The 27,320-nt window shown below is 40.2% G+C and overlaps 1 protein-coding gene across 3 annotated transcripts in view; it reads right to left on the bottom strand.

Moving 5' to 3' along the window:
• The window catches only part of EVA1A (eva-1 homolog A, regulator of programmed cell death), a 154,551-nt gene that overhangs the window by 27,987 nt on the left and 99,244 nt on the right, over positions 1-27,320 (bottom strand). For 2 of the 3 annotated variants that reach the window (XM_008962662.4, XM_063594588.1), the window contains exon 3: positions 2,119-2,241. The exons of the other annotated variant lie outside the window; for it this stretch is intronic. In XM_008962662.4, the coding sequence (XP_008960910.1) occupies positions 2,119-2,241 (123 nt within the window). The remainder of the gene's footprint in view (positions 1-2,118; positions 2,242-27,320) is intronic. 3 annotated transcript variants of the gene reach the window in all.

Here is a 27,320-nt window from a genome sequence, read left to right as displayed (position 1 = left end):
GAAAGAATTCAGAAGTTTTATGGCAGTCCCAAAATCTCAATGATGTTTTTTGCAGAAATAAAAAAATCCATACTGAAATTCATATGGAATCTCAGGGGACCCCAAACAGTCAAAACAATCCTGAAAATTAACAAAGTTAGACATCTCACTCTTCCTGATTTCAAAACTTATTATAAATCTATAGTAATCAAAACAGTGTAGGCCTAGCATATAAAAACAGACATGTAGCTTAATGTAATAGAATAGAACATCCAAAAATAAACCCTTACATATATATATGTTCAAATTATTTTTGCAAGGGTGCCAAGACCATTCAATGGGAAAAGACTGCCTTTTCAGCAAACAGTGTTGGAAAAACTGGATGTCCATGTGCAAAAGGATGAAGTTGGACCCTTACCTTATATTATATAAAAAATTAACTCAAAATGTGTCAAAGACCTAAATGTAACAGCTAAAAATTTTAGAAGACTGTTAGAAGAAAACAGGGGTAAAGATTCATGACATTGGATTTGACAATGATTTCTTGGATATGACACCAAAAGCACATGCAATAAAAGTAAAAAAAAAAAAAAAGGACTCTATGAAAATTAAAAACTTCTGTGCATCACAGGGTACAACAGAGTAAAAAGGCAACCCACAAAATGGGAGAAAATATTTGCAAATAATATATCTGATAAAGGGTTAATATCCAGACTGCTACCTATCCTAATTCCTAATATCAGAACTCCTACAACTCAACAACTAAAAACAAAGAGCTCAATTTAAAAATGGGCAACAGACTTGAAGCAATATTTCTCCAAAGATACACAAGTAGTCAACAGGCACATGAAAAGATGCTCCACATAACCAAGCATTAATGAAATAAAAATCAAAACCACAATGAAATATCATCTCATACCCGTTAGGATGACTACTATCAAAAATCAGAAAATAAGTATTGGAACCCTTGTGCACTGTTGATGGGAAGGTAAAATTGTGCAGCCACTGTGGAAAATAGGATGACTATTCCTTAAAAAATGTTTAAATAGAATTATCGTATGACCCAGCAATTCCACCTCTGGGTATATACTCAAAGGATTTTAAAGCAGAGACTTGAACAGAATTTGTACACCAGTGTTCAGAGCTGCATTATTCACAATAGCCAAAAGGTGGAAGTAACCCAAATGTCCATCCACAGATGGATGAATAAATAAAATGTTGTCTACACATACAATGCAATATTACGCACAGCCTTAAAAAGGAAGGCATAAGCATGGATTAAACTTGAGGACATTAGGCTAAGTGAAATAAGCCAGTCAAAAAGGACAGGTTTTATATGATTCCACATGTATGAAGCACCAACAGTGGTCATATTCATAGAGACAGAAAGTAGAGTAGCGGTTGTCAGGAGCAGGAGCAGGGAAAAGATAATTATTGAACAGGGTACAGGGTACAAAGTTTCTGTTTTGCAAGATGAAAAGAGTTCTGGGGAAGGATGATGGTGATGGTTGCACAATAATGTAAATATACTTAATGCCACTGAACTATACACTTAAAAGTAATTTAAGATGATGAATTTTGTTATATGTATTTTACCACAATTTAAAAATTGTGTTGGTGAGGTAAAACAGTGAATTTTGAAGGTTACTTTATTTAAAGAATCTTGCAATCAAATTTTGGTTTTAAGTTAATAAGAATGATTAACTTTTAATAAGAATGATTAAAAGAGTTATCTTTTAGCGGTATTAAATTTGAAGTCAATAAAATTCTAATTCATATCACATTATGATATGGCTTAATTTTAAGTAAGAGATGTTATTGCACTTATTTTTAAAAATTGGATTGTAAATAAGTGTACTCTATCATATTTATAGATTAACAGGAAAAAGATAGTATGAATAGATGAAAAAATGTATTTGTGTAAAATTTAATTAAAAATTCATGATTTAAGCAAAGGAAAGACCTATTGCAGTGAAGCCCCCTATGAATCTTCCAAATGCCTTTCTTTGGCTATCAAAGTGTCCAAATATTCTTCTAATATTGTGTCTATGATATTGCAATTGGAACTGAGTGTCCGCTGGTATGTCACCCCCATACATAGTGTTCAGGGGGTAATAATCTCATTATCCCTTTAGCTACCTGGGGAGAGGTGTGGTGTCAGGAGCAGAGAAGTTTCTGGTAAGAACAGTTCATCTCTGATGATGTTGGCATCAGCCAGTAGAGGTTCTAAAACTTGCTTGGCCCCAGTTGGCTTCTCAGACTCTGAAAGAAACAAGCAGCAGCACAAAAACCATCACATACCCAGGAGATCACATCATACCTTAGACCTTGTATGTGTGTGAACCCAGCAGAGAAGCTTTGGTGGCTAGTGTCTGGATCCTTGGAAGGATGAATAGCATCCCCAGAGAGGAGAAAGCCCTTTGACAGAGCGTAATCTGGAATTTGAACTAGACAGCCAGATAAACCAGTCTCCCAAGGTCATACCAGAAAGGATGCAAGAGGTAAAAGATCAAAGAAACATGCTTCCTCTCTGCTCCTGTCAGCCAAAATCCACAAAACAGCTAGTGTGGGATGTCCCAATCTGGCCCCTCATCAGTGAAGTTTGCAGGCCAGCCTCTCTGGAACAGGAAGGGAGGGAATTCTGTTTCCTTCTAGCAATGCCCAGATGGGCCATGAAATGAAGTCTCACACAGCTCTGTAGGAACTAGAATCCTGGAAATGCTGATATGTAGATTCCAACACCCTGTGCCTTCCTTGCTGAAGTGTCAAGGCCTCTGCTCAGCCCAGGTGGGAAATCTCCTCTCTGTGTCTAGCTTCATTTAGAGGCTTGCAGGAAGAATGAAATCAGTCACGGAGCTCTGAGCATTGAGCTGTCCCCACTTCACGTGTGCACACTCATTCATTCGTCATCATCACACCCTTCCAACTACTGTGGCTTCCAACTTCTGCTTATTGATTACTTTATAGAGACACATCTCAGCTGCTTCTTCCCCAAAATGGATTGGTGGCACCATCCTATGTTAATTTTATAGGTCAAGAAAATAAGGGCAAGAAAGAAAAGGAAACTGGAAGCATGGGATGGGTAACTGTCTACAGACTCATATACCAAAGTGCAGAAGTAGGTCTTTGAGGCCCATTGACCTTCCACTCTACACTGGTGAAAACTATCAGGCACTGACCCTAGGACAGTCACATGGAGTCTGAAGAGCAAAAGCTCAAATGGAAAAACAGTCCTTATATCACCGACTGGGGAGAGGATACACATGGCCCCAGAGAAATAACTGAGCCGAGAGAAACCCCGATTTTCTTTGTAGTGCTGATAAGCACCTGGGGATGATACATCTAACATGCCAGCCTGCCAGCCACTTGGCTTCCACTGCCCCATCAACCTTCCCCTCCCAACCATCACAGTGAATCATTTCCAGAGATGTATCCTGGACCATGTCATCACCTGGAAAGGTTTTACCTCTGAATACTGGGTTGTGAACTCCTTAAGGGCAGGGACCATGCCTTAATTCTTTTCTTTGTTCTCAGAGTTTCCCACAATAAGTGCATAGAGCTAATGCTCAGGGACTGTTTGCTGGATGAATGACTCACACTGAGAAATCTCACTCTCCAATCAGAACCTCTATCTTACCTCTCTGATATGGTTTGGCTGTGTCCCCACTGAAATCTCATCTTGTAATATAGTTCCTATAATCCCCAACTGTTGTAGGAGGGACCCAGCTAGGGGGTAATTGAATCATGGGGAAGTTACCCCCATGCTTCTGTTCTCCTAATAGTGAATTCTCATGAGATCTGATGGTTTTATAAGGGGCATTTCCCCCTTTTGCTCAGTACTTCTTGATGCTGCCATGTGAAGAAGGGCGTGTTTGCTTCCCCTTCCACCATGATCCTAAGGCCTCCCCAGCCATACAGAACTGTGAGTCAATTAAACCTCTTTCCTTTATAAATTACCCAGTCACGGGTATATCTTTATTAGCAGCGTGAGAATACTGCTATGTACTCTCCATACCTGAATCAAAGTAAACGTGCTCCCCAAGCTCTCTGAGGCTTCTATCTTCTCATCCCCTCCCTGCTCACTCAGTTTATCACTGTCATCCTAGATTCATCTTTTCTCTACACAGCCTGGCTACTACAACTACACTACATGCTGCTCTCACCAGGACCCTTCTGCTGCCCTCTCCTCAACCTCAGGCCTAACTCCCAAAGCACTCCAACCCTCACCTGCCTGCTCTCCTCCCTACAGGCTAGTGCTTCTGAAAAAATATAATCATTCATATTTGCAGCATTGCAAATGCTGAGTTTACAACATCAATTGAGGCCCCCAGTGCTGCTAGGAAAGCCTACATGTATGTCCCTGACATCTTACTTTCTCACTTTCTCATTCTTCAATCTTCTCATTCAATCTTCTCAGCTTTCCAGAGATAGAGGGCACCCTACATGAACTCTAACTTTCCTCCCTTCCATCTCATTCTGACCTTCCTTCCTTCTGTCTCTAAGGAATTTTCACCTGTGCTTTCAAATTATTTCCTCCTTCTTCCTACAGGACATGGTTCCATTAATGAATGATTCTTCTTTGACTTTCCCTTTTCTGGCTGATCTCCATCTCTCTATATAAATAGGTAGGCAGATAGATGGATTGATAGATAGGTAGGTAGATAAATAGGTAATATGTACATAGAGTGATTACATATATATGCATAATTCTTTTTCTCAAAATTTTAGTTTTTCACTTTCTCCTCACCTTCTTGCCCCACATATAAATGCATATATATAAACACACATACATATATACATTCTATACTTATATACATACATATATAAATATACAATGTATATATGTATGTATGCATGCATGTATATATGTATGTGTACATGAATATCTATTGTTCTTTCTCAAATATTTGCTTATTCTTTCCAAATCACTATCTCAATCTCTCTTTTGATCTACTGCCCTTATCTCCTTTTATCTACTATAAACTTACCTAATTTCCCCCACCTTTAAGCAATCTTCCCTTTGCTCAACCTCCGCTGTAGTTTCTTATCACCCATTCTACTTCCCTTCACAGCCATACATCTTCATAGGAACTTATATTTCCTCTTTCCATTTCTTCCATCAGTCCCTCCTTGGCCTAAAATATCTGGCTTCATATCCAGCCTGTCTACCAAAGCATTGTTGGTAAGGTGGCCATAGTGAAACAATCAGCTTTGTGCTTCTAACGATTGCTCCAGCATGGAGACTATGAGCTCCTGGCTGTTGAGGGGGCTCTTGTGTCCCATCCTTCTGCATTTGTGGTAGATAACACAGTTCCTGGCACATAAGTGCTTTAAAACAAATTCTGTCTCAATGATGGGAGTCAAGGTGTGTGAGGCTAAGATTGTCAGACATGGGCCTTAAAACAGAATGAACAATGTCCTCAATGACACTGATATAACTCCTGAGACCTCAAGAAAAATCTTTGTCTTGATTTGAACATAAAAGGACCAGGGTTAAGAAATGATATGGTCCTAGACAAGACTCACGTGGTGGTGGCCACAGACCACAGGAATACCAATGCTGTTACAGCAGGGCTCTAACACAGAGCCTGAAGCCTTCACTTAGCACTATGCAGAGGTCAGTACCAAGGGTGGTTCACAAAAAGTTTCTAACTTTAACACACTGTGATGCTGTTTAGCCTGGAGGCTGCCTACCTTCCTATCCCAAGGCAGAGCTTGCTTGTCTTAAATCAATAAATATTTATTAAGCCCCACCAGAACCGTTTATTTAGCAAGCAATCTGCAGCTACTAAGGAACTGAGAATTCTCTGAAGGAAGATCCACATCTTACCTCTGTGCCCAATGATTGACTCATAGTGCTTCCTTTGAATGAATAAATCCAGAAATGAGCAAATATGGTCAGCGATCTACCTACCTGCACTGCAAACAGAATCAAGTGTAAATGCGATGTAAATTAAGTGGACAGTTGGGAAAAGAATAATTAATTTCAATAATAAGGTAGCAATGCAGAGGACCCATAAAGACTTCATAGAGAGGTAACATTCAAATTGAATGTTGAGCAACTGCATATTAATTTAACTACTGAGTATTAATTTAATAATGAATTATACTAATAGTCCACATTTATTGAGACCTTTCTCTTCAACCGGATAATTTGCTAAGTGCTACTTAATTTAAGTTTCATAACAGTCCCATGAGGTAGATGCTATTATCCTTGTTTTTCAGATGGGAAAACTGAGCTATGGAGAGGTAAAGTTGCCTAAGATCACCTAGCTAGAAAATGATAAAGTTGGAATTTAAACTTAGTCAGTCCAACTCCAGTGCTCTTAACTTTGAAACTATACTTTGCTAGAGTAAAGCAAAGCACTGGAGACAGAAGGAAGAGCAGGAGCTAAAGTACACGACACATCTTTAGCACAGCAGCAAAGGGATAGGCAGAGAAATTGAACAGAAGTCAAAGCTGCAAAGGCAAAGTTGGAATTGCATTTTGGTGGATCTGCAGTGCCTTACAGAGGTTGAGCTTTATTTTATGGATAGTAAATAATATTAACAGGAGAGTGACATGGTCAGTTCTGCCTTGTAGGAAGAAAACACTGGCAGAAGTGTGCAGGATGTGTTGGAGAAGCCAGAGATGGTCTGAAAGACTTGTTGGGGGTTCAACTCAGTAGTCCAGGTAAAGGATAATGCACACTAAGAACCAAGGAGATGAGGTAGCTGAAGAAGCCAGCAATCCAGAAACCCAACACAACTGGTGCAGACAAACAGACTCCCAACAAATGCCTGCTCTCTCTAGCCAGAGGACCAGGAAAGGAGTGTTCTAGCAAGACAGAAAACTCTTAGACAATAGCCACTCTACTTCAGCCAAACATCATTTTAAAAAACAAAAAACCCATGGCCTCATCCACACCCACACCCACACCAGCAAAGCCTGGGTAGATAGCCTAGACTTTCACCCTTAAGAGACCATAGCAAGAAACTCCAACACCCTTGCCAGAGTGATGTCAGAGAAGGCCCAAGGGGAGAGATGAGACTTTCACCTGAGATTGCTAGTAATGAGCTACCTTCCCTGGCAATATCAGTAAGGACTACATGGGAAGCCTGGACATCCGCCCCCTCCTAGAAATAACTAGATACTCCTCCCCCTGCCCCTCTCCACTGGGGTATCAGAGGCAGCCTAGTCAGGACTCTCATCACTACCAGTGGTTATAAGCCCCACATCAGTGGAGACCACATGGGATCCAGAACTCCCATCCCCATCCAGCAGTAAAGAGGAGTCAATCAATTGATGTGAACCCTAAGATGATAGGGATAATAGAGTTATCTGGCAAAGATTTTTAAACACCATGATTTTAAAAATACTTCAACAAGCAATTATGCACATGCTTAAAACAAATAAAGAAATTAAAAGCCTCAGCAAAGAAATAAAAAGTCTCTGCAAATAAAGAGAAGATATAAGGAAAAAACAGAATTTTATGATTAAAAAAATACAATAATGAGGAGCGTTTGGAGACTCACATTGTGAACTTTTGCTCCAAGAACCACCACAGGAACATACCAGGGCAACTGAAAGAATTCACGAACCCTTTGAAAGCAGTGGCTTGCCACTGCAAACTCCAAGAAACAGCCAAAAACACAGTCAGTGCCTGAAGTGAGGGGAGGAAAGTCTGCCTCTGAACATACACCCTCACTGGGGAACCTGGAAATCTAGATCATGGAAAAAGGATTTAACTTTACCTAGAGCTGAAATGAATTTAGAGAGCTGAGCAAAATATAAAAGTAGAAGAAGCAGTGGGAAGTGCCCTGTAGGCACTCCTGATCCCCAGGGAAGCCCAGCGAAGCCATTTCTCACTTTATCTCACAGGGTTCCTAGGGGATGGCAGCCAGTGGAATTGGGGAAGGGCCACGGGGAGAAAGAGACTTGCAGCTGAACTTTGTAATAATTTTGATCAAGTATGAATTTTCCTCAGATTCCTAGGCAGAATCTGAGGGGTGGGGGCGAATAGGAGGTGCAGATGAGCACAGAAGCTGTGGCAGTCAGGGAGGGGTGAGGCCTGAAAGCCTTGCTTGCTTTCTCAGCAGGGAGGCTTGTAGCCTGGGGCAAGATCTCAGCCCTGTGCACCAGAGGCCTGTAAATAAATTCAGCTCTGTTGGCTGTTGGCAGGAGTGAGACTGGCCTTGCTGGCTGTGTGGGAGCTGGGTGAGGTCTGTCACTGCCGGCTTTCCCCGACTTCCCTGGCAATCTGTATGAAACATCAGAAGCAGCCATAATCCCCTTTGGAACATAACTCCATTGGCCTGAGAACCACTGCCCCGTCCCCCCAAGTGGTCTCTGCAGGCACCACCCAAGAAGAATCTGAGCTCAGACACACCTAGCCCTACTCCCACCTGATGGTCTTTTTCTACCCACCTTGGTAGCTGAAGACAAAAGACATAAACTTGCAGGAGCTCTATAGCACCCCCCATTGCCTGAGAAACCCGAAGTTATCCAGGTGACCTTAGGGCAAGCTTGCATCCCCCAATATAACCACAGCTGATGCTCTCTTGAAAGCTCCTGGCTGGAGGGCAACCAACTCAAGCCATTACAGTAACTCATGACAGAACAACCCTGCTCCAAGAAAGGAGAAAACAACAGCTAATTTCACTATCTGTAACATCCTGGCTAAGCAGAGGTCCTGAATCTGTCTGTGTGACAACTTCACTATAAGCATAACCAGCATTTAAGAAAACCAATGCACTAAACAAAACTACAACCAAGGACTCTCACAGAATCCACTTCACTCTACTGCTGCCTCTACCAGAACAGGTGCTGGTATCCATGGCTGAGAGACCTGAAGATAGATCGCATCAAAGGACTATTTGCAGACACTCCCCAGTACCAGCCTGGAGCACGGTAGTTCAGCAAACCCTAACCCTAACACTAACCTTAAATATATATGTACCCAACACTGGAGATCCCAAATTTATAAGACAATTACCACCTGACCTAAGAAATGAGATAGACAGCAACACAATAATAGTGGGGAACTTTAATACCCCACTGACAGCACTAGACAGGTCATCAAGACAGAATGTCAACAAAGAAACAATGTGCTTAAACTATACCCTAGAACAAAGGAACTTAACAGATATTTACAGAATATTCTGCCCAACAACAACAGAATATACATTCTATTCATCAGCACACAGAACATTATTCAAGATAGACCATATGATAGACCACAAAACAAGTCTCAATTAATTTAAGAAAATCAAAATTATATTGACTACTCTCTCAGACCACAGTGGAATAAAACTGTAAATCAACTCCAAAAGGAACCCTCAAAACCATGCAAATATATGGAAATTAAGTAATCAGCTCCTGAATGATCTTTGGGTCAACGATGAAATAAAGATGGAAATTTAAAAATTGTCTGAACTGAATAATAATGAAACAATCTATCACAACCCCTGGGATACAGCAAAAGTGGTGCTAAGAGGAAATTTCACAGCATTAAATGCCTAAATCAAAAAATCTGAAAGAGCTCAAATAGACAATCTAAGGTCACACCTTAAGGAACTAGAGAAACAAGAACAAACCAAACCCAAAACATAGGAGATGAAAAGAAGTAACAAGGATCACAACAGAACTAAATGAAATTGAAATAAACAAAAAACAATACAAAAGATAATTGAAACAAAAAGCTGATTATTTGAAAAGATAAACAAAATTGTTAGACCATTCATGAGATTAACCAAGAAAAGAAGAGAGAGACGATCCAAATAAATTCAGTTGGAAAAGAAACAGGAGATATTACAACCGATACAATAGAAATACAAAGGATCATTCAAGGCTACTATGAACACCTTTATGAGCACAGACTAGAAAATCTAGAGGGGATGAATAAATTCCTGGAAATACACAGCCCTCTCTGGATTAAACCAGGAAGAAACAGTAACTCTGAATAGATCAATAACAAGTAGCAAGATTGAAACAATAACAAAAAAGTTGCCAATAAAAAAAAAAATCCAGGACCAGATGGATTGGCAGCTGAATTCTATCAGGCATTCGAAGAAGAATTGGTACCAATATTGCTAAAACTATTCCAAAAGATAGAGAAAGAGAGAATCCTTTTGAAATCATTCTATGAAGCCAGTATCAGCCTAATACCAAAACCAGGAAAAGGCGTAACAAAATAGAAAACTACAGACCAATATGCCTGATGAACATAGATGCAAAAACCCTCAACAAAATACTAGCTAACTGAATCCAACAGTATATCAAAAAAAATAGTCCACCATGATCAAGTGGGTTTTATACCAGGGATACAGGGATGGTTTAACATACACAAGTCAATAAATGTGATACACCACATAAACAGAATTAAAAACAGAAATTATATGATCATCTCAATAGATGCAGAAAAAAAATTTGACAAAATCTAGCATCTCTTTACGATTAAAACCCTCAGCAAAATCAGCATGGTAGGGACATACCTTAAGGTAATAAAAGCCATCTATGACAAACTCACAGCCAACATTATACTGAATGTGGAAAAGTTGAAAGCATTCCCCCTGAGAACTGAAACAAGACAAAAATGCCCACTTTCACCACTTCAATTAAACATAGTACTGGAAGTCCTAGCCAGAGCAATCAGAAACAGAAAGAAATAAAGGTCATTCAAATTGGTAAAGAGGAAGTCAAATGGTCACTGTTTGATGATGATGTTATCATATACCTGGAAAACCCTCAAGACTCATCAAAAAGCTCCTAGAACTGATAAATGAATTCAGTAAGGTTTCAGGATACAAAATCAATGTATACAAATCAATAGCCCTGCTATACACCAACAGTGACTAAGCTGAGAATCAAATCAAGAACTCAGTCACCTTTACAATAGCTGCAAAAACAAAAATAAAGTATTTAGGAATATACATAACCAAGGAGTACTCACCTTACTCCTGCAAGAATAGCCATAATTTAAAAATAAAAAACTAATAGATGTTGGCATGGATGTGGTGAAAAGAGAACATTTTTACACTGCTGGTGGGAATGTAAACCAGTACGACCACTATACGACAGTACAGAGATTCCTTAAAGAACGAAAAGCAGATCTGCCATTTGATCCAGCAACCTCACTACTGAGCATCTACCCAGAGGAAAATGTCATTAAATGGAAAAGACACTTGCACATGAATGTTTGTAGCAGCACAATTCATAACTGCAAAAATATGGGACCAGCTCAAATGCCCATCAATCAATGAGTGGATAAAGAATATGTAGATATATATATATATATATATATAATATTCTATATATGATGGAATACTACTCAGCCATAGAAAGGAAAGAAATAATGGCATTCTTAGCAACCTGGATGGAGTTGGAGACCATTATTCTAAGTGAAGTAACTCAGGAATAGAAAACCATACATTGCATGTTCTCACCTTTAAGTGGGAGCTAAGCTATGAGGACGCAAAGGCATAAGAATAATACAGTGCAGTTTGGGGACTTCGGGGAAGGCTGGGAGGAGGGTAAGGGGTAAAAGACTATACATTGGGTACAGTATACACTGCTTGGGTGATACTTGCACCAAAATCTCAGAAATCACCATTAAAGAACTTATCCACGTAATGGCTGAGCGCAGTGGCTCACGCCTGTAATCCCAGCACTTTGGGAGGCCAAGGCGGACAGATCACGAGGTCACAAGATCGCGACCATCCTGGCTAACACGGTGAAACCCCGTCTCTACTAAAAATACAAAAAAATTAGCTGGGCGTGGTGGCGGGTGCCTGTAGTCCCACCTACTCGGGAGGCTGAGGCAGGAGAATGGCATGAACCCAGGAGGCAGAGCTTGCAGTGAGCCGAGATCAGGCCATTGCACTCCAGCCTGGGTGAGAGAGTGAGACTCTGTCTCAAATAAAAAAAAAAAAAAAAAAAAGCTTATCCATGTAATTAAATAGCAACTGTTCCCCAAAAACTATTGAAATAAAAAAAATTTTAAAATAAAGAAAGGACAGGACACGTGGCATATGAAAAGAACTAAAGGAATAAAGGAATTGAATAAGGAAATACTTGTAACACAGCCAGTGTTTATGTGAGTGAAACTTGGTATTGTAGGTCTGGTAATTAAAAGAAAAGGTTATGTTTATTTTTATTAACAACAATAATAAAAGCCAACATTTATTAAGTACATTCCACACAGTAAAAAAATACAATAACCAAAATAAAAAGCTCAAAATAAATAGATGGGCTTGATGGTAAATGGAGGAGGCAGAGGGAACAATGAGTGATCTGAAAGACAGAATGATAGAAATTACTTAGTTGAACTACAGAGAAAAAATAGACTGGAAAAAAAATGAACAGAATCTTAGGGATCTGTGAGATTATTACAAAAGACCTAACATTTGTGTCACTGGAGCTCCAGAATGAAAGAGGAAGAAGAGGAACTGAGAAAGTAATCAAAGAAATAATGGCTTTAAAAAATCCAAATTTGTCAAGAAACGTAAACTTACAGATTCAAGAAGCTGAGCAAATCTCAAATGGAATAAATCCAAAGAAATCCATGTGAAGACACACTGTAATTAAACTTTTGAAAACTAAAGACTAAATAGGCTGAGTGTGGTGGCTCAAGCCTGTAATCCCAGCACTTTGGGAAGCCGAGGTGGGCAGGTTACTTGAGCTCAGGTGTTTGAGACCAGCCTAGGTAATATGGCAAAACCCCATCTTTACTAAAAATACAAAAATTAGCTGGGTATGGTGGCATGCACCTGTGGGTCCCAGCTACTCAGGAGGCTGAGGTGAGAGGATCACTTGAGCCTAGGAGATCGAGACTGCAGTGAACCAAGATTGCCCCACTGCACTGCACTCCAGCCTGAGTGACAGAGTGAGACCCTGTCTTTAAAAAAAAAAAAAAAAGAAAAAAGAAAGAAGAAAAAAGAAAGAAAAAAAAACCAAAGACAAAAACATTGAAAGCTGCCTGAGAAAAACGGCATCTTAGCTATAGGGAAAAAACAATTCAGAACACAGAGGATGTTTCATTGGAAACCATGGAAGTCAAAAGGCAGTAAGTAGCACAATGTATGTTTCAGCAGCTGAAAGAAATGAACTGTGAATCCAGAATCCATACCCAGCAAAACTGCCCTTCAAGATGTAGGGGAAACCAGACATTCTCCAATGAAGGAAAACTAAGAGAAATTGTCACCAGCAGACCTACCCAAGAAGAATTACTAAAGTCCTCTAAAAAGAAAGAAAAGAATTTTAAAAAGATATCATGAGATATCAAGAAAGAAGAAAGCACGAATATAGGTAAATACAATAGGCTTTCCTTTTCCTCATGAGTTTTCGTATTTAACAGTTGAAGCAAAAATGTTAACACTTTCTGATGTGGTTCTGAATGTATATAAAGGAAGCCAGGTGCAGTTGCTCACACCTGTAATCCCAGCGATTTGGGAGGTGGAGGCAGGAGGGTCACTTGAGACCAGGAGTTTTGACCAGCCTGGGCAACATGGTGAGACCCCAATCTCTAAAAAATAATAATAATAATTTTATTTTATTTTATTTATTTATTTATTTATTTTTGAGACCGGAGTCTTGCTCTGTTGCCCAGGCTGGAGTGCAGTGGCACGATCTTGGCTCACTGCAAGCTCCGCCTCCCAGGTTCACGCCATTCTCCTGCCTCAGCCTCCCGAGTAGCTGGGACTACAGGCGCCCGCCACCATGCCTGGCTAATTTTTTTGTATTTTTAGTAGAGACGGGGTTTCACCGTGTTAGCCAGGATAGTCTCGATCTCCTGACTTCGTGATCCTCCCGCCTCAGCCTCCCAATAATTTAAAAAAGCACTTAGCAGGGCATGGTGGCAAATGCCTATAGTTTCAGCTACTCAGGATGTTGAGACAGTAAGATTGCTTAAGTCCAGGAATTCAAGCCTGCAGTGAGCTATGATTGTGCCACGGTACTCCAGCTTGGGCAACAGAGAGAGACTTTGTCTCAAAAATAAAATAAAATTAAGTTAAAATGAAAAATTAATGTATGTAAAGGAAATATTTAAGACCCACTTTGGAGTAGGGCAAAGGGAAGCAAAGCATGGTAAGGTTTTTATATTTCACTCAAACTGGTGAAATGGCACCAGCAGATGGTAAATATATATATGTAGTAACACCTGGAGCAACCACTAGAAAAACTATATGAAGAAACACACTTAAAAACACTACGAACAAATCAAAATGGAATTCTAAAACAATGTTCGAGTAACTAAAAAAAAAAAAAGAAAACAGAGGAACAAACAAACAAAAAGCAGAAGACAAAAGACCAAATGGCAAACATCAGCCCTAACATCTCAGTAATGACATTAAGTGTAAATAATCTAAATACACCAATTAAAGATAGCTATTGGCAAAGTGGATTTTAAAAATGACCCTTTGTTGGATGCATAGTTTGCAAATATTTTCTCTCATTCTGTAGGTTGTTTGTTACTCTGTTAATATTTCTTTTGCTCTGCAGAAGCCTTTTAGTTTAATTGGATTCCATTTATTTCTTTTGTTTCTGTTGCTTTTGGGGTTTTAGTCACAAATTCTTTGCCTCGGTCAATGTCTAAAATAGTTTTCCTAGGTTTTCTTCTAGAATTCTTATGGTTTCAGATATTATATTTAAGTCTTTAATCCATCTTGACTTAATTTTTGTTCATGGTGAGAGACAGGGATCCAGTTTAATTCTTCTACATGTGACTATCCAATTTTCCCAGCACCATCCACTAAATAGGGTATCCTTTCCCTAGTTTATGTTTTTGTGTGCCTTGTCAAAGATCAGTCCAGAATCTCCAAGGAAGTCAAACAAATCAGCAAGAAAAAAAAATCCCATTAAAAAGTGGGCAAATTATATAAATAGAAGTTTCTCAAAAGAGAATATACAAATGGCCAACAAGTATATGAAAAAATGCTCAACATCACTTATCATCAGGGAAATGCAAATTAAACTCACAATGAGATATCACTTATCCTCACTGGAATGGCCATTATTAAAAAGTCAAAAAGCAATAGATGGCATAGATATGGCAAAAAAAAAAAAAAAAAAAAAAAGGAACTCTTGTTTATACACTGCTGATGGGAAGGTAAATTAGAACAACCTCTATGGAAAACCATATAGAGATTTCTCAAATAACTAAAAGTAGATCTACCATTTGATGAAGCAATCCCACTACTGGGTATCTACCCAAAGGAAAAGAGATGATTATATAAAAAGACACTTGCACACATATGTTTACTGCAGCACAATTCACAATTGCAAGATATGGAATCAACTTAAGTAACCTCGGCCAATGAATAAAGAAAATGTGATGTGTATGTAATTCATTCATCAGTTGAATGCCATAAAAAGAATAACATAATGTCTTTTGCAGCAACTTGGATAGAACTGGAGGCCATTATCCTAAGCGAAATAACTCAAGAATGGAAAACCAAATACCATGTGTTCTCTTACAAGTAGGAGCTAAGCTATGGGTACACAAAGGCATACAGTGATATAATAGACATTGGAGACTCAGAATGGGGAAGGGTAGAGGGAGTGAGAGATGAAAACCTACCCATTGGGTACAACACACACTATTCAGGTGATGGGTACACTAAAGTCCTAGACTTTACCACTGTACGATTCATCCATGTAACCAAAAGATACTTGCACCTCTAAAGCTATTGAAATAAAATGTTTTTTAAAAAAACCATGTCCCAACTATACACTATAAGAAACTATAAAAATCCTTTCTTGGATTATTTTCTCAGGCGTGGGCCACCGCACCCAGCCACTGCCAGTATTGTTATATATGAAGTTAGTTTCTTATAGTGTATAGTTGGTACATGGTTTTTTATAGCCAAGGCGGGCAGATTGCTTGAGCCCAGGAGTTAGAGACCAGCCTGGGCAACATGGCAAAACCCCGTCTCTACAAAAAATACAAAAATTAGCCAGGCATGGTGCACATCTGTAATCCCAGCTACTCAAGAGGCTGAAGGGGGAGGATGGCTTGAGCCCAGGTGGCAGAAGTTGCAATGAGCTGAGAGCACGCCACTGCACTCCAGCCTGGTGACAGAGCAAGACCCTGTCTTAAAAACAAAACAAAGCAAAAACACCTCCCCCCCAAATAAAACAAAGTACAAAAACAATATTGTCAGGTTTAAAGAAAAAGGATAAAATTTTTATATTATGCAACCATTAACCAATAGAAAACAAGTCTACATTGATATCTATTAAGTCTATAAAGTAGACTTTAGAGCAAAGAAAATTACCAGAGGGCCTTTGAAAAAAAATCTATAAAATTGGCAAACCTATAGCAAGACTGACCAAAAAAGAAAGAAGTTACAAATTACCAATATCAGAAACAAAACAGTAGACATCACTAACAGACCCTGCAGATGACAAAAAATAGTAAGGAAATACTAGGAACAACTCCTACACACATAAGTTTGACAATTCAGACAAAATGAACGAGTTCCTTGAAAAACACAAAGTACCACAACTCATCCAATATGACAGAGATAATTTGAATAGCCCTATAGCTATTAAAGAATTGAATTCGTAATTTTAACCCCATCCCCCTCCAAAAAAAAAACAACTTCAGGCCTAGATGGTTTCACTAGAAAATTCTATCAAATGTTTAAAGAAGAATTAGCACCACTTCTACACCACCTCTTCCAGAAAATCAGAGAAGAGGGGATACTTCCCAATTCATTTCATGAAGCTAGCATTACACGGATACCAACCCCAGACAAAGATAGTGCAAAAAAAGAAAACTCAAAGCCATCAGGAACATAGATAAAATAAAAAAAATCCTTAGCACAATATTAGCAAGTAGAATTCAGGAACGTATAAAAAGGATTTTTTTCGTAATGACTTTTTATGACATGACTACATGGGGCTTATTTCAAGAATGCAAGGCTTATTCAAAAATCAATTGATGTAAACTGCCATTAATAATAGGCTAAAGAAAAAAAGTTATGTTAATTGAGCAGAAAAATTTTTTCAAAAATTCAACACCCATGCATGATTTTAAAAAATTCTCAGAAAAATATGAATAGAGGGGAATTGCCTCAACTTGATAAAGAGCATCTGCAAAAGACCTATAGCTAACATTATACTTCATCATGAAATACTCAATGTTTACTCTTTAAGATCAGAAACTAGGTAAAGATGCCCACCCTCCCCACTCTTAAATCAACATAACACTGTAAGTTCTAACCATTACCTTGAGGCAAGAAAAGGTACTAAAAGACACACAGATGGGAAAGGAAGAAATAAAACCGTCCCTATTTGCAGGTGATATGGCTGTCAATAGAGATCCCAAGGAATCTACCCAAAAAACCTCCAGGTATGCCATGGACATTGTCCTTCCAAATCTCATGTTAAAATGTGTTCTCCAATGTTGCAGGTGGGACCTGGTGGGAGGTGTTTGGGTCATGGAGATGGATCCCTCATGAATGGCTTGGTGTTGCCCTTGTGGTAATGAGTGGGTTCTCATTCTATTACTTTATGCGAGAGCTGACTGTTTAAAAGAGCCTAGCATCTCTCTTGCTCCTTCTTACCATATAACATGCCTGCTGTCCCTTAGTCTTCCGCTATGAGTAAAAGCTTCCTGAGGCCTCACCAGAAGCCAAGCAGATGCTGATGCTATCCTTGTACAGTCTGCAGAATGATGAGCCAAATAAACATCTTTTCTTTATATTACCCAGCCTCAGATGTTCCTTCTGCAAACCAGACTAATACACCTCTTAAAACTAGTGAGTTTAGCCAGGTGTGGTGGCTCACACCTGTAATCCCAGCACTTCGGGAGACTGAGGCAGGTGGATCACCTAAGGTCAGGAGTTCGAGACCAGCCTGACCAATATGGTGAAACCCTGTCTCTACTAAAAATATGAAAGTTAGCTGGGCATGGTGGCATGTGCCTGTAGTCCCAGCTTCTCGGGAGGCTGAGACAGGAGAATTGCTTGAATCCAGGAGGTGGAGGTTGCACCACTGGGAGCTGAGATTGCACCACTGCACTCCAGCCTGGGTGACAGAGCGAGACTCCATTCCCATCAACAAAAAATAAAATAAAATAAAACTAGTGAGTTCAGCAAGGTTGCAGGCAACATAAACTTACAAAAATCAACTGTATTTCCATATACTAAGAGTGAACACTAAAGTTAAAAAATACAACACCATTTACTGCTGCCTAAAGAATGAAATACAGTCCTGCACCACATTAATGAAGTTTTGGTCAATGACAGCATGTTGTATAAATGAGATCACAATATGCAACTTTTTGGGACTGGGTACATGAATATTTATAGCAGCTGTATTTGCAATAGCCCAAAACTGGAAATAATTCATACGTCCTTCGAAGAGTAAATGTTTAAACAAACTGTAGTACATCTATACCATGTAATACTACTCAGCAACAAAAAAAGAACAAACTGTTGATACACAAGGCAACCTGGATGAATTCCAGAGGATTATTCTGAATTTAAAAACGCAATCCCAAAAGGCTGCATATTGTATGATTTCATTTATACAACATTCTTGAAATGACAAAATTATAGAAATAGGGAATAAATTAGTAGTTTTCAGAGGTTAAGGAAGGATTGGGGTGAGACAGAAAGTTATTGTAGCTAAAAAACGGCAACATGAGAAATCCTTGTGATGATGCAAATGTTCTGTATCTTGACTGTATCAATGTCAACATCCCGGTTGTGATATTGTAGCACAGTTTTGCACGATGTCATCACTGGGGAAACTAGTTAAATGGAACATGGGAGCTCTGCATTATTTCTTGCAACTGCATATACATTTAAAATTATCTCCAAAAAAAGTCTAATTAAAAATACATTTTAATGCATAATCTTTAGAGTCTTCCTGAACCATAATCTGCACATTAAATCTTGAGAAATATTGATCTAAAAGTTCGACCAGGATATTAGGGGAAATATCCTCTTTCTTATGAGGAACAGCTGAAGGGATAGAAAATGTTTTATCTTGGGAAATCCTGAAGAAAACTATGAGAGTTTTCTTTTTCCAGAATATGAAGTGATTATACACAAGAAATTAAACTTGCTATGATGCCAGTAAACAGAACACGGGCTGATATACAAGAAAGTGCACAAGCTTCAGGATTAACCAAGCATAGGTTTAAACCTAAGCTCCACCATGCCCTATCTTTAAGACTAGACAAGTTAGTTAACCTCCCTGACTTCCCATTTCCTCATCTTTAAAACGAGGCTAATGATTCCTACCTCAATCCATCAATCAGCATCTAAGTAAAGAAATAGACACTGCTTCAGTATTTGCAGCAGAAGGAATTTAACGCAGGGAATTGGTGGCAGTGGTGAAGATAGAAATATAGGTTACAGGTGATAGAAAAGCTGAGATTTGAAGATTATTGCAATAGATAATGAAGTCAAGAGTACAAAGATCTTCTTAAGTTCATATAACCTTGCATACTTACTAAGGATCAGGCAAAATGGGAAAACTAAAAAATTAAATAATTTTAAAAAATGAAAAATAAAAAAATTAAGTTTGTATGACTTTAAAAAGATAAAATTAGTTGGAGTAAGGTCTTGGGATGGGGTCATGAAGTAATCAGATATTAGCAATAGTAGGCAGTGGGTAATTGAAGGCATAAAGGTAGGAGGCAATGTTGCCAAAGCCCAGGAGCCAGAGTCACCAGGAAGAACCAGGAACCATGGAGGACACAAATAGTGGGAGCTGGAGCCATGGAGGAGATGCAGACATTGCTGGCAGGGATGATTTAAGAAGGGAGAGAGGGAAGAAATACTCTGGTTTCCTCTTTTCACTACCTTGCAACCTTCCACAGGTGCAGCAACCTTCCTCTAGAAAGAAACCATAGGTATGGAGCCTGGGGAAGGCAGCCTTCCAGGTCAGCCCCTGCTATCAAGGGCAAAGCAGGAATCAGAAGATAGACACACCTAGGTGTGGCACACTCACAGGGTGTTTGTGAGGATGCAGGGCTTGTAAGATACCTGGCACAGAGTAATAGGTGCTCAAGAAATGGCGATTATTATTTTTCAGTGCCAATGTTGCATGATGACATTTAGAGCCACATTTTCTCATCATTTCCTATCTGAATAGACGGAAGCACAAGCTGGGGCTCATTCCATGCAGACTTTGCCAAGAGTACTTATTTTTTCCAAATGAGCAGCACATCTGAGAAATGTGAAAAGCAGCCCTGTCCTAAAGTTTCATTGTATAAAGCAAATGTTGAGTTTCCACAGCTGCTGGCTTCAGCCTACCCAGAGGAATAGTTTTCCTGAAATATTAATCTCGGAAAAAGCCACACTGGGGTAAGCTTGCACAGTAATTCAAGCAGCATGTGCAAAATTTATTTTGCGTTTGGCTGGGCATGGTTTTAATTATGTGAAGTCTTCAGAATGAGAAGAAAGTGATTGAAGATGTTTAAGTCAGTCATGGAGGCTGTAGATGCTCCAAGACTCTCTCCAACTTTGGTTTATTTCTGCAGTCCCCAAACTACAAACACAAAGGAAGCTCCCATGGAATCGGATGATGGCGCTGTACGAATCAAGATGCAGCTAGCAATAAAAACAGAAGACACCAACACCAGCAGTCCAGAGACCTCCAGTATAACATAAAGGCAGGTGTCTATTCATGGTTCCCTACAACCAAGGTAGGGACAGAAGTGTGAGAATCCACAGGATTGTCAAAAACCTGGGAAGCAGCATGCAAGATGCTTTCATCAAAGGTCCCAAGTGAGTACAAGATGCAGAGTGTGTTGTATACCTGCTGGACATCTCATACTTCCTGGGAGTCACTCGCATGGTGTGATATTGAATGTGAAGTAGGATCTGGAAGTGCAGAGAGGGCCAGGGCCCCTCCCTGAGGACAACACAGGCATGGGGATGGACTGGGCCTTGCATACAATAGAGCTGAGCCAACCTGCAGAGCTTTAAAACTGTCAACAATCGGCAACCACAAGATGTCCCCTTGGCTGATGGAACAGATAGAAAACTCAGAAGTTATCTTTAAAAACCAGTTTTCAGACTCTAGGTTCTGTCCATAAGTATTAGGGCCCTAGCACCAGCCTGGAGGCAGAGGTTTCTGTCCCAAGAGGGACTATACGAGTCGGAACCTCAGAAAGGGACCACTAATTTTCAGAGACAATCAAAAGCTAGTCCTGTGAGGTAAGACACAGGAGATGGACATAGGCAGGAAGGTTCTCATGATCAGTCCATCAGAATTGATGCCCTAATCTCTATGCCCTCATGGGGTCAGGGAGACCTGCTGAGTTATTTACTGCCTCAAGTCAGATAAGTCTGGGCATCAAGGTGGGCTGGTCCTAACTAGGAGGATTGGAGGAGGAAGCTAGACTGTGCTGACCTGGAGTCCAGAACACTGAGGTTATTGGGGGAGGAGTCTCCACTTGCACTTCCCAGACATCCCTCCAGCTCATCATGTTCTAAGTTCATTCCCCCAGCTTACCTGCCTCCTCTTTTCTCTACAGTGTTCATAGTATCCTGAGGATTCCAGTCACACAGGCTCAAACCTGAGGATCACCCTGGACCCTTCCTCTCCGTTGCCCGGAAAAATCCTACCTCCTATCCTTTCTAACCCTCCATCCCACTGTCACTCCTCTAATTCAGAAATTTCTCTCCTTTCTTCCCCCGTGCACCCCAATCTCATACAGTGGTGTGATATGATTTGGCTCTGTGTCCCCAACCAAAGCTCATCTTGTAGTTCCCATAATCCCCATGTGTTATGGGAGGGACCTGGTGGGAGATGATTGAATCATAAGGGTGGGTCTTTCCCATGCTGTTCTCCTGATAGTGAATGGGTCTCACGAGATCTGATGGTTTTAAAAATGGGAGTTTCTCTGCACAAGCCCTCTCTTTGCCTGCTGCCATCCACGTAAGATGTGACTTGCTCCTCCTTGCCTTCTGCCATGATTGTGAGGCCTCCCCAGCCACGTGGAACTGTAAGTCCAATGAAACTCTTTCTTTCGTAAATTGCCCAGTCTCTAGTATGTCTTTATCAACAGTGTGAAAACGGACTAATACATGGTGCCAGGCTGAGCATTTGGAAACAGTGTTCTAACAATGCCACTCATCTGTTCCAAAATTGCCAAAGGATCCACACTGCCTAGAGTGAAATTCAAATGTGAGCCTGTAAATCAAAGCACTTCATGAGTTCTTCCCAACCTACCTTTCCATCACAGCCCAACATCAGGCAAACAGAACCACTGTCTTCTCCGTTCATTTCCCACTTGGTTCTACTTCTGGGTTTTGCTCTGTTTGGCATGTGTTTTCCTGCATCACTGCATTTCCGAGTCTTACCCATCCTTCAAAGTTCATGTCACATCACCTCCTGCAAGAACATTCTCTGATCCTCTCCTGCGTGCATAATCACTCCCTCTTTTGGACTCCTGCAACCCTGTGTGCCACTCTTTCGCACTGAGTAAAAGTATGTGCTTTTCATATGTTTCCATTGGGTGATAAGGTCTTTGAAAATAAGGCCCTTACAGATTCACCCTTCATGGAGAAGATGTAGGGAGACCCAAGAACTTGGAGTTTGGCTGGTTTGTAGGAAATGTAACAAAGTTTGGGGGAATAATTTTGGAAAGGTAGGTTGGAATCATATTGCGACTCCAGGGTAATAGTTAAAAGTGCTTGGGAGTCATCTGCAGACGTATGAAGCTAGATGAGGCAATCCTGAGAAAAAATATCAAATGTGAAGGGAAAGTGCCCATCCCTGGAACCACAGGGAACATTAGCCTGCAAGTGTCCACTGGAAAATAAAAAATCATGGAGACTGGCAGGAAATGGCTGTATAGAATGGAAGTCAGTCACAACATCCATACCACACTGGGCATAAAAAGAATTTCAGCCCTGTTGGTCAGCCACGATACACGCGCTTGAATAATTCTGACCGAATCCTGTATGGCTTTTTTTTTTCTCTAGAATTGCAAATAGGGAAGACCATGCTGACAGACTTGTGGATCCTTAATTCAGGACATTTTAAAAAGGCAATCACTTGCCCACATTCTATTCCTAATCAGTGGGGCCTCCCAAACCCAGTACACCGGAGACATCTACAAATATGTAGAACTCGCAGAAGTAATGCGTGACCAAGGAACACACGAACGGGAACAAGGAGTATTCCTGGTCATCTGATTTGTTTCTGTGTTGGCTTCCCAGTCCCAAAAGTGACTTCTAAGGTCATTACAATTATTAAAACCAGAGAACAAGCACAGGGACCCTGAGGAAGTCAGCAGGAGGTGAGTGGGTAAAAAAAAAACAAAAAAAAACCTTGACCTGGAAGTCTAGAAGCCCAGAGCAGCACCCCCACCCCACCCCGCAAGGAGCTGGGGGGAGAGAAGTTCTGGGTGGGGATTGTGCCAGCCTCCCTGGGTGGGACCTGTGTGGCTTCTTGGGGAGGTGGGCGGCTTCTACCTGAGACCTTCCTAATCATTCCTCACCAGGGGGAACTAGTCCTACAACCACATAGGACCTGCCCTGTGTCAATTCAATTGAATTCAGCACAGACAAACTGCTGAGCTCCCCGGAGGTGAAAGCCCTGACCTGGGCAGATGTTTACCTGATCAAAACAGGGAGGTCTTCCCAAGCCAGCCCTGCTAAAGATCCCACCTGAGACCACAATTTTCTTACACCTTATTCTAACACAATGGAGGTCAACTTATTCATTTCAAGGGTTCTAGAAATGTTTGATTCAAATTACATTTAAAAATATTTTTAAAATGGTAAACACAGACAAGTGTGTGATACCAAATGTGAACAATCATAGACCCCAGTGGTTTACATGAGCCACAGGTTATAATATACTCATGCCCGCTTCAGAATAAAGGTTCTCCTGCCAAAACCATGAAAATGTTTGAACACATGTAGATGTGTCATTAATTGGGAAAGCTGTAGTTCCAAAAAAGATCTTTCAACAGTTCAGATCCATGCAAGTATTCTTATGCTGTAAAACTGTATGAGCAAGTACACTACCATCACCCTGGCCCCCTAGCGCCATGCTCAATTAAAGGCCAGGAAGGGCTCAGGGACTTCCCTGGAATATATGCTCTTATAAAGACATAATACTAAACTATACGGTAATATGTGACCACATAACATGCTGTACCATGGTAAGTATTACCAGTAGCATTATTATTAGTATTATTAGCATTACCAGTAGCATGCTTATTTTGATCTTAGACTGATCAAGACCAACAGCAACGCAGGGCCATTCTATTACTGCTTCTCTTGTGGCCGATAGTGTCCATGATGAAACTGACAACTGAAGTTTGAGCTCAAAATGCCAGATTAAACATGTTTTGCTGTGTTAAAGGCTTTAAGTGATTACTACAGAGAAACAAACACTGGAGTTTCTGAAAAAAAAATTAATAACATAATTAACCTCTCATGATGATACAACATAATTTTGGGAAGAATTTTCTGCCAAAGATATAAATTGGTGAATCTAAGTGAAAGAATCTGTTCCTTTCCATTAGACCTCTTATAATTAAACAATTGTTACATAGTGTTAGTGAGTCAACATTAAAACCAATTCTTCCTATATTTATCTTTCGTGTTTCTAGATCATTGAAATCAGAATAGCCTGAATCTGTAAGGTATCTTGTTTAAAAGTGCTATAATTTCCAAAATCTAGCTGTTGCATGTTGTACAGTCAATATAAAATACAGGGGTACACTTGATAGTGAGAATGCCATGAGGCTACAATGTTCATCCCAAACCCTCAATTTCAAATTTTCATAACATTCTCATTGTTTTCACTAACTGTATGTTAAAAACTAAATTTATCAAGCTAATATATATAACAAAATGTTGGTTTGCTCTGTTATAGTCATTAATATTCCACATAAGATTTCATTGAAGAGTTTTAATGCTGAGAAGTTTCCAAAAATCACTGTAACATTTAATATATAGGAAAAACCCAAAATATGAAGCAGAAAAAGATGTAATAAACAGATCTTTTTAGTTAGAAAGGCAGAAGTAGAAAAGGGTGAGAGTAATTCAACCACAACTCCAGATACAAGCTTGAGAATAAAAAAATGCTTTTGAATTAATCAATGAAGCAGAAATAGTGTGTCCCTTGCTCCTGGAATTGGGAGAGGGGAAACTTTGGGACTGGAGAAACAGAGAAGGCCATAGAGGAAGTTTTGCTTTCCCGATGAGAACCATCTTCCCATAGGCAAATAAGAAGGCTTCTCTGTGGTAAGCAGGGCAGACCAAAGAGATGATGGTCAGTGGGTAGCCAAGTGTAGCCACTGATCATTAGGGCCAGCGTAACTGAGGTGTCAGCACAACAGAAAGGAGGCCTTGAGCAGTAGAGAAAAAGTGGTGACCAGACATGTGATTCCGGGGAAGGAGGCTAAAGGGAAAGTGCAGCCTGGAGGGCAGAAGCAAAGCACAGGACACAGAAATCATTCATTCACTCATTAATTGATGAAGCTCCTATTAATACAGGCATTTGATTGGGCACTGCAGTTACGAAGATAAATAAGCCTCAGTCAGTGTATCCTAGGGGGAGGAGAGGTTGTCACCAAGGGGAAGCCCAAGGAGCTACAAGGATGGCAGAGGAAGGGGTCATAGCTTCCTGGAAGAGGTACCCCCAGAGGTCAGTCTCAAAGAAGTAGGAGTTAATCAAGCAGATAATAGCTGAGAATGGGGGAGGATGAGCACCTCTCAACTCAAAGAGCATTCCTGGAGAAAGACACGATTTGAGAGAGAGAATTGTATAGCTGGGGAAGAGCAAGTGGATGAAAATGAGTGAGGCACAAAGTGAAAGGAAGGGAAAGTGAGAGAGGAAACTGTTGAGGGGGCTGGGGCCAGGTCACGGGAGGCCTGGTGTGTTCTGCAAGGGAGCTCAGACTCTCTCCTAGCAACAGTAGGGAGCCACTGAGGATGCTAAGCTGGGAAGCTGCACTCACACTTCCCTATTCAATTTCTCCACTCTATTTGCTTGTGTGGCCTCCCATAAACATTCGCCAAGAGCAGGAACTATTTTTTTCATCTTTTCACCTTTATATCCTTGGAGCTTAGCATAGTCCCCAGAATGCAACAGGAACTTAGCACTTATTGTTATATGAACTAATGAATGAATGAGCAAAGTGCCAAGTAGGGAAAGAAGAGGCTGGGGGGAAAATGCAGCGAATGAAGATGAGAGAACACTGTCAAATGCAAAGGCTAAGGAGTTAGAACAGAAATCCATCTGAACTGTAGTAATAAAAGTATATGTAAATATAGACAAAATCTTCATGTCCCAAGCAGTGTATATAGGACGTGAATGGAAAAACTGACCACAGATGAAGACACCTTGGAGAAGGAACTGAATTGAGATCCACTCAGGGATCTTGGTCAGAGGAAGCTCCTGAATTCTTCTTGGGAAAGGGTCATGTTAGGGGTTGAATTGTGTCTTTTCCCCTAAAAATATGGGGAACTCCTAACTTCCAACACCTCAAAATATGTCCTTATTTGGAAATAGGGTCTTTACAGATTTAATCAAATTAAGACAAAGGCATTAGGGCGGGCCTCAACCCAATATAATTGGTGTTCTTATAAAAAGGAAATTTGGACACAGACACACACACAGCGAAGATGATGTGAAAAGACACAGAAGACAGCCATCAATAGGCCAAAAAAAAAAAAAAACAAAAAACACCTAAGGCTACCAGAAGCCATGGGAGAACCCTGGGACAGATCTTTCCCTAGAGTCTTCAGAGAGGGCATGGCCCTGCTGACATCCTGATTTTGGCCTTCTGGCCTCCAGAACCATGAGCCGATACATTTCTATTATTCTAAGCCACCCAATTTGTGATATTTTATTATAGGAACCCTAGGAAATGCACACAGGCTGGCAGTTAAAACAGATTAACACTTGCAGCCGACTTTGGTATTTGTCTTCCCTACGTGCATTCCCTTGTCCTCCTTGCTGGATGGGTCTTAGAAGGAACAGAGCGGAAAGAATGGAGCTGCACAGGTTCATGGATGGAGCTTCATGCCACCCACCGGGTGAGGAGAAAACATTCTGCATCTCAGGAATGGTACAGGCTTTGACACCAGACCTGGGTTAAATCTTAGCTCCATTTACCAGCTATATAGCTTTAGGCAAATGACTTGCAATTTTCAAACTTCAATTTGAAATAGGAAATACAACTTAACATTCTAAAGAATTCTTAAGAATTATGCTTAACAAGGAGATAATCTATGTAATGCACCAAGCACGATGTCTAGTGACCAGCAGGTGACCTCCCAGATGTGTGCATGATTCTGAGTCACACACCCAGAATACCCAAGACTTTTTTTTCCTTCTCTGGAAGAATCAGTCCACTGAGCATTAAAGAAACAAC

This window comes from Pan paniscus, chromosome 12 (assembly GCF_029289425.2).
Source record: "Pan paniscus chromosome 12, NHGRI_mPanPan1-v2.0_pri, whole genome shotgun sequence".
NCBI classification, from domain to species: Eukaryota; Metazoa; Chordata; class Mammalia; order Primates; family Hominidae; genus Pan; species Pan paniscus.
The sequence above is the reverse complement of the archived record's forward strand: the minus strand, read 5'-3'. Positions and strand labels throughout refer to the sequence as shown.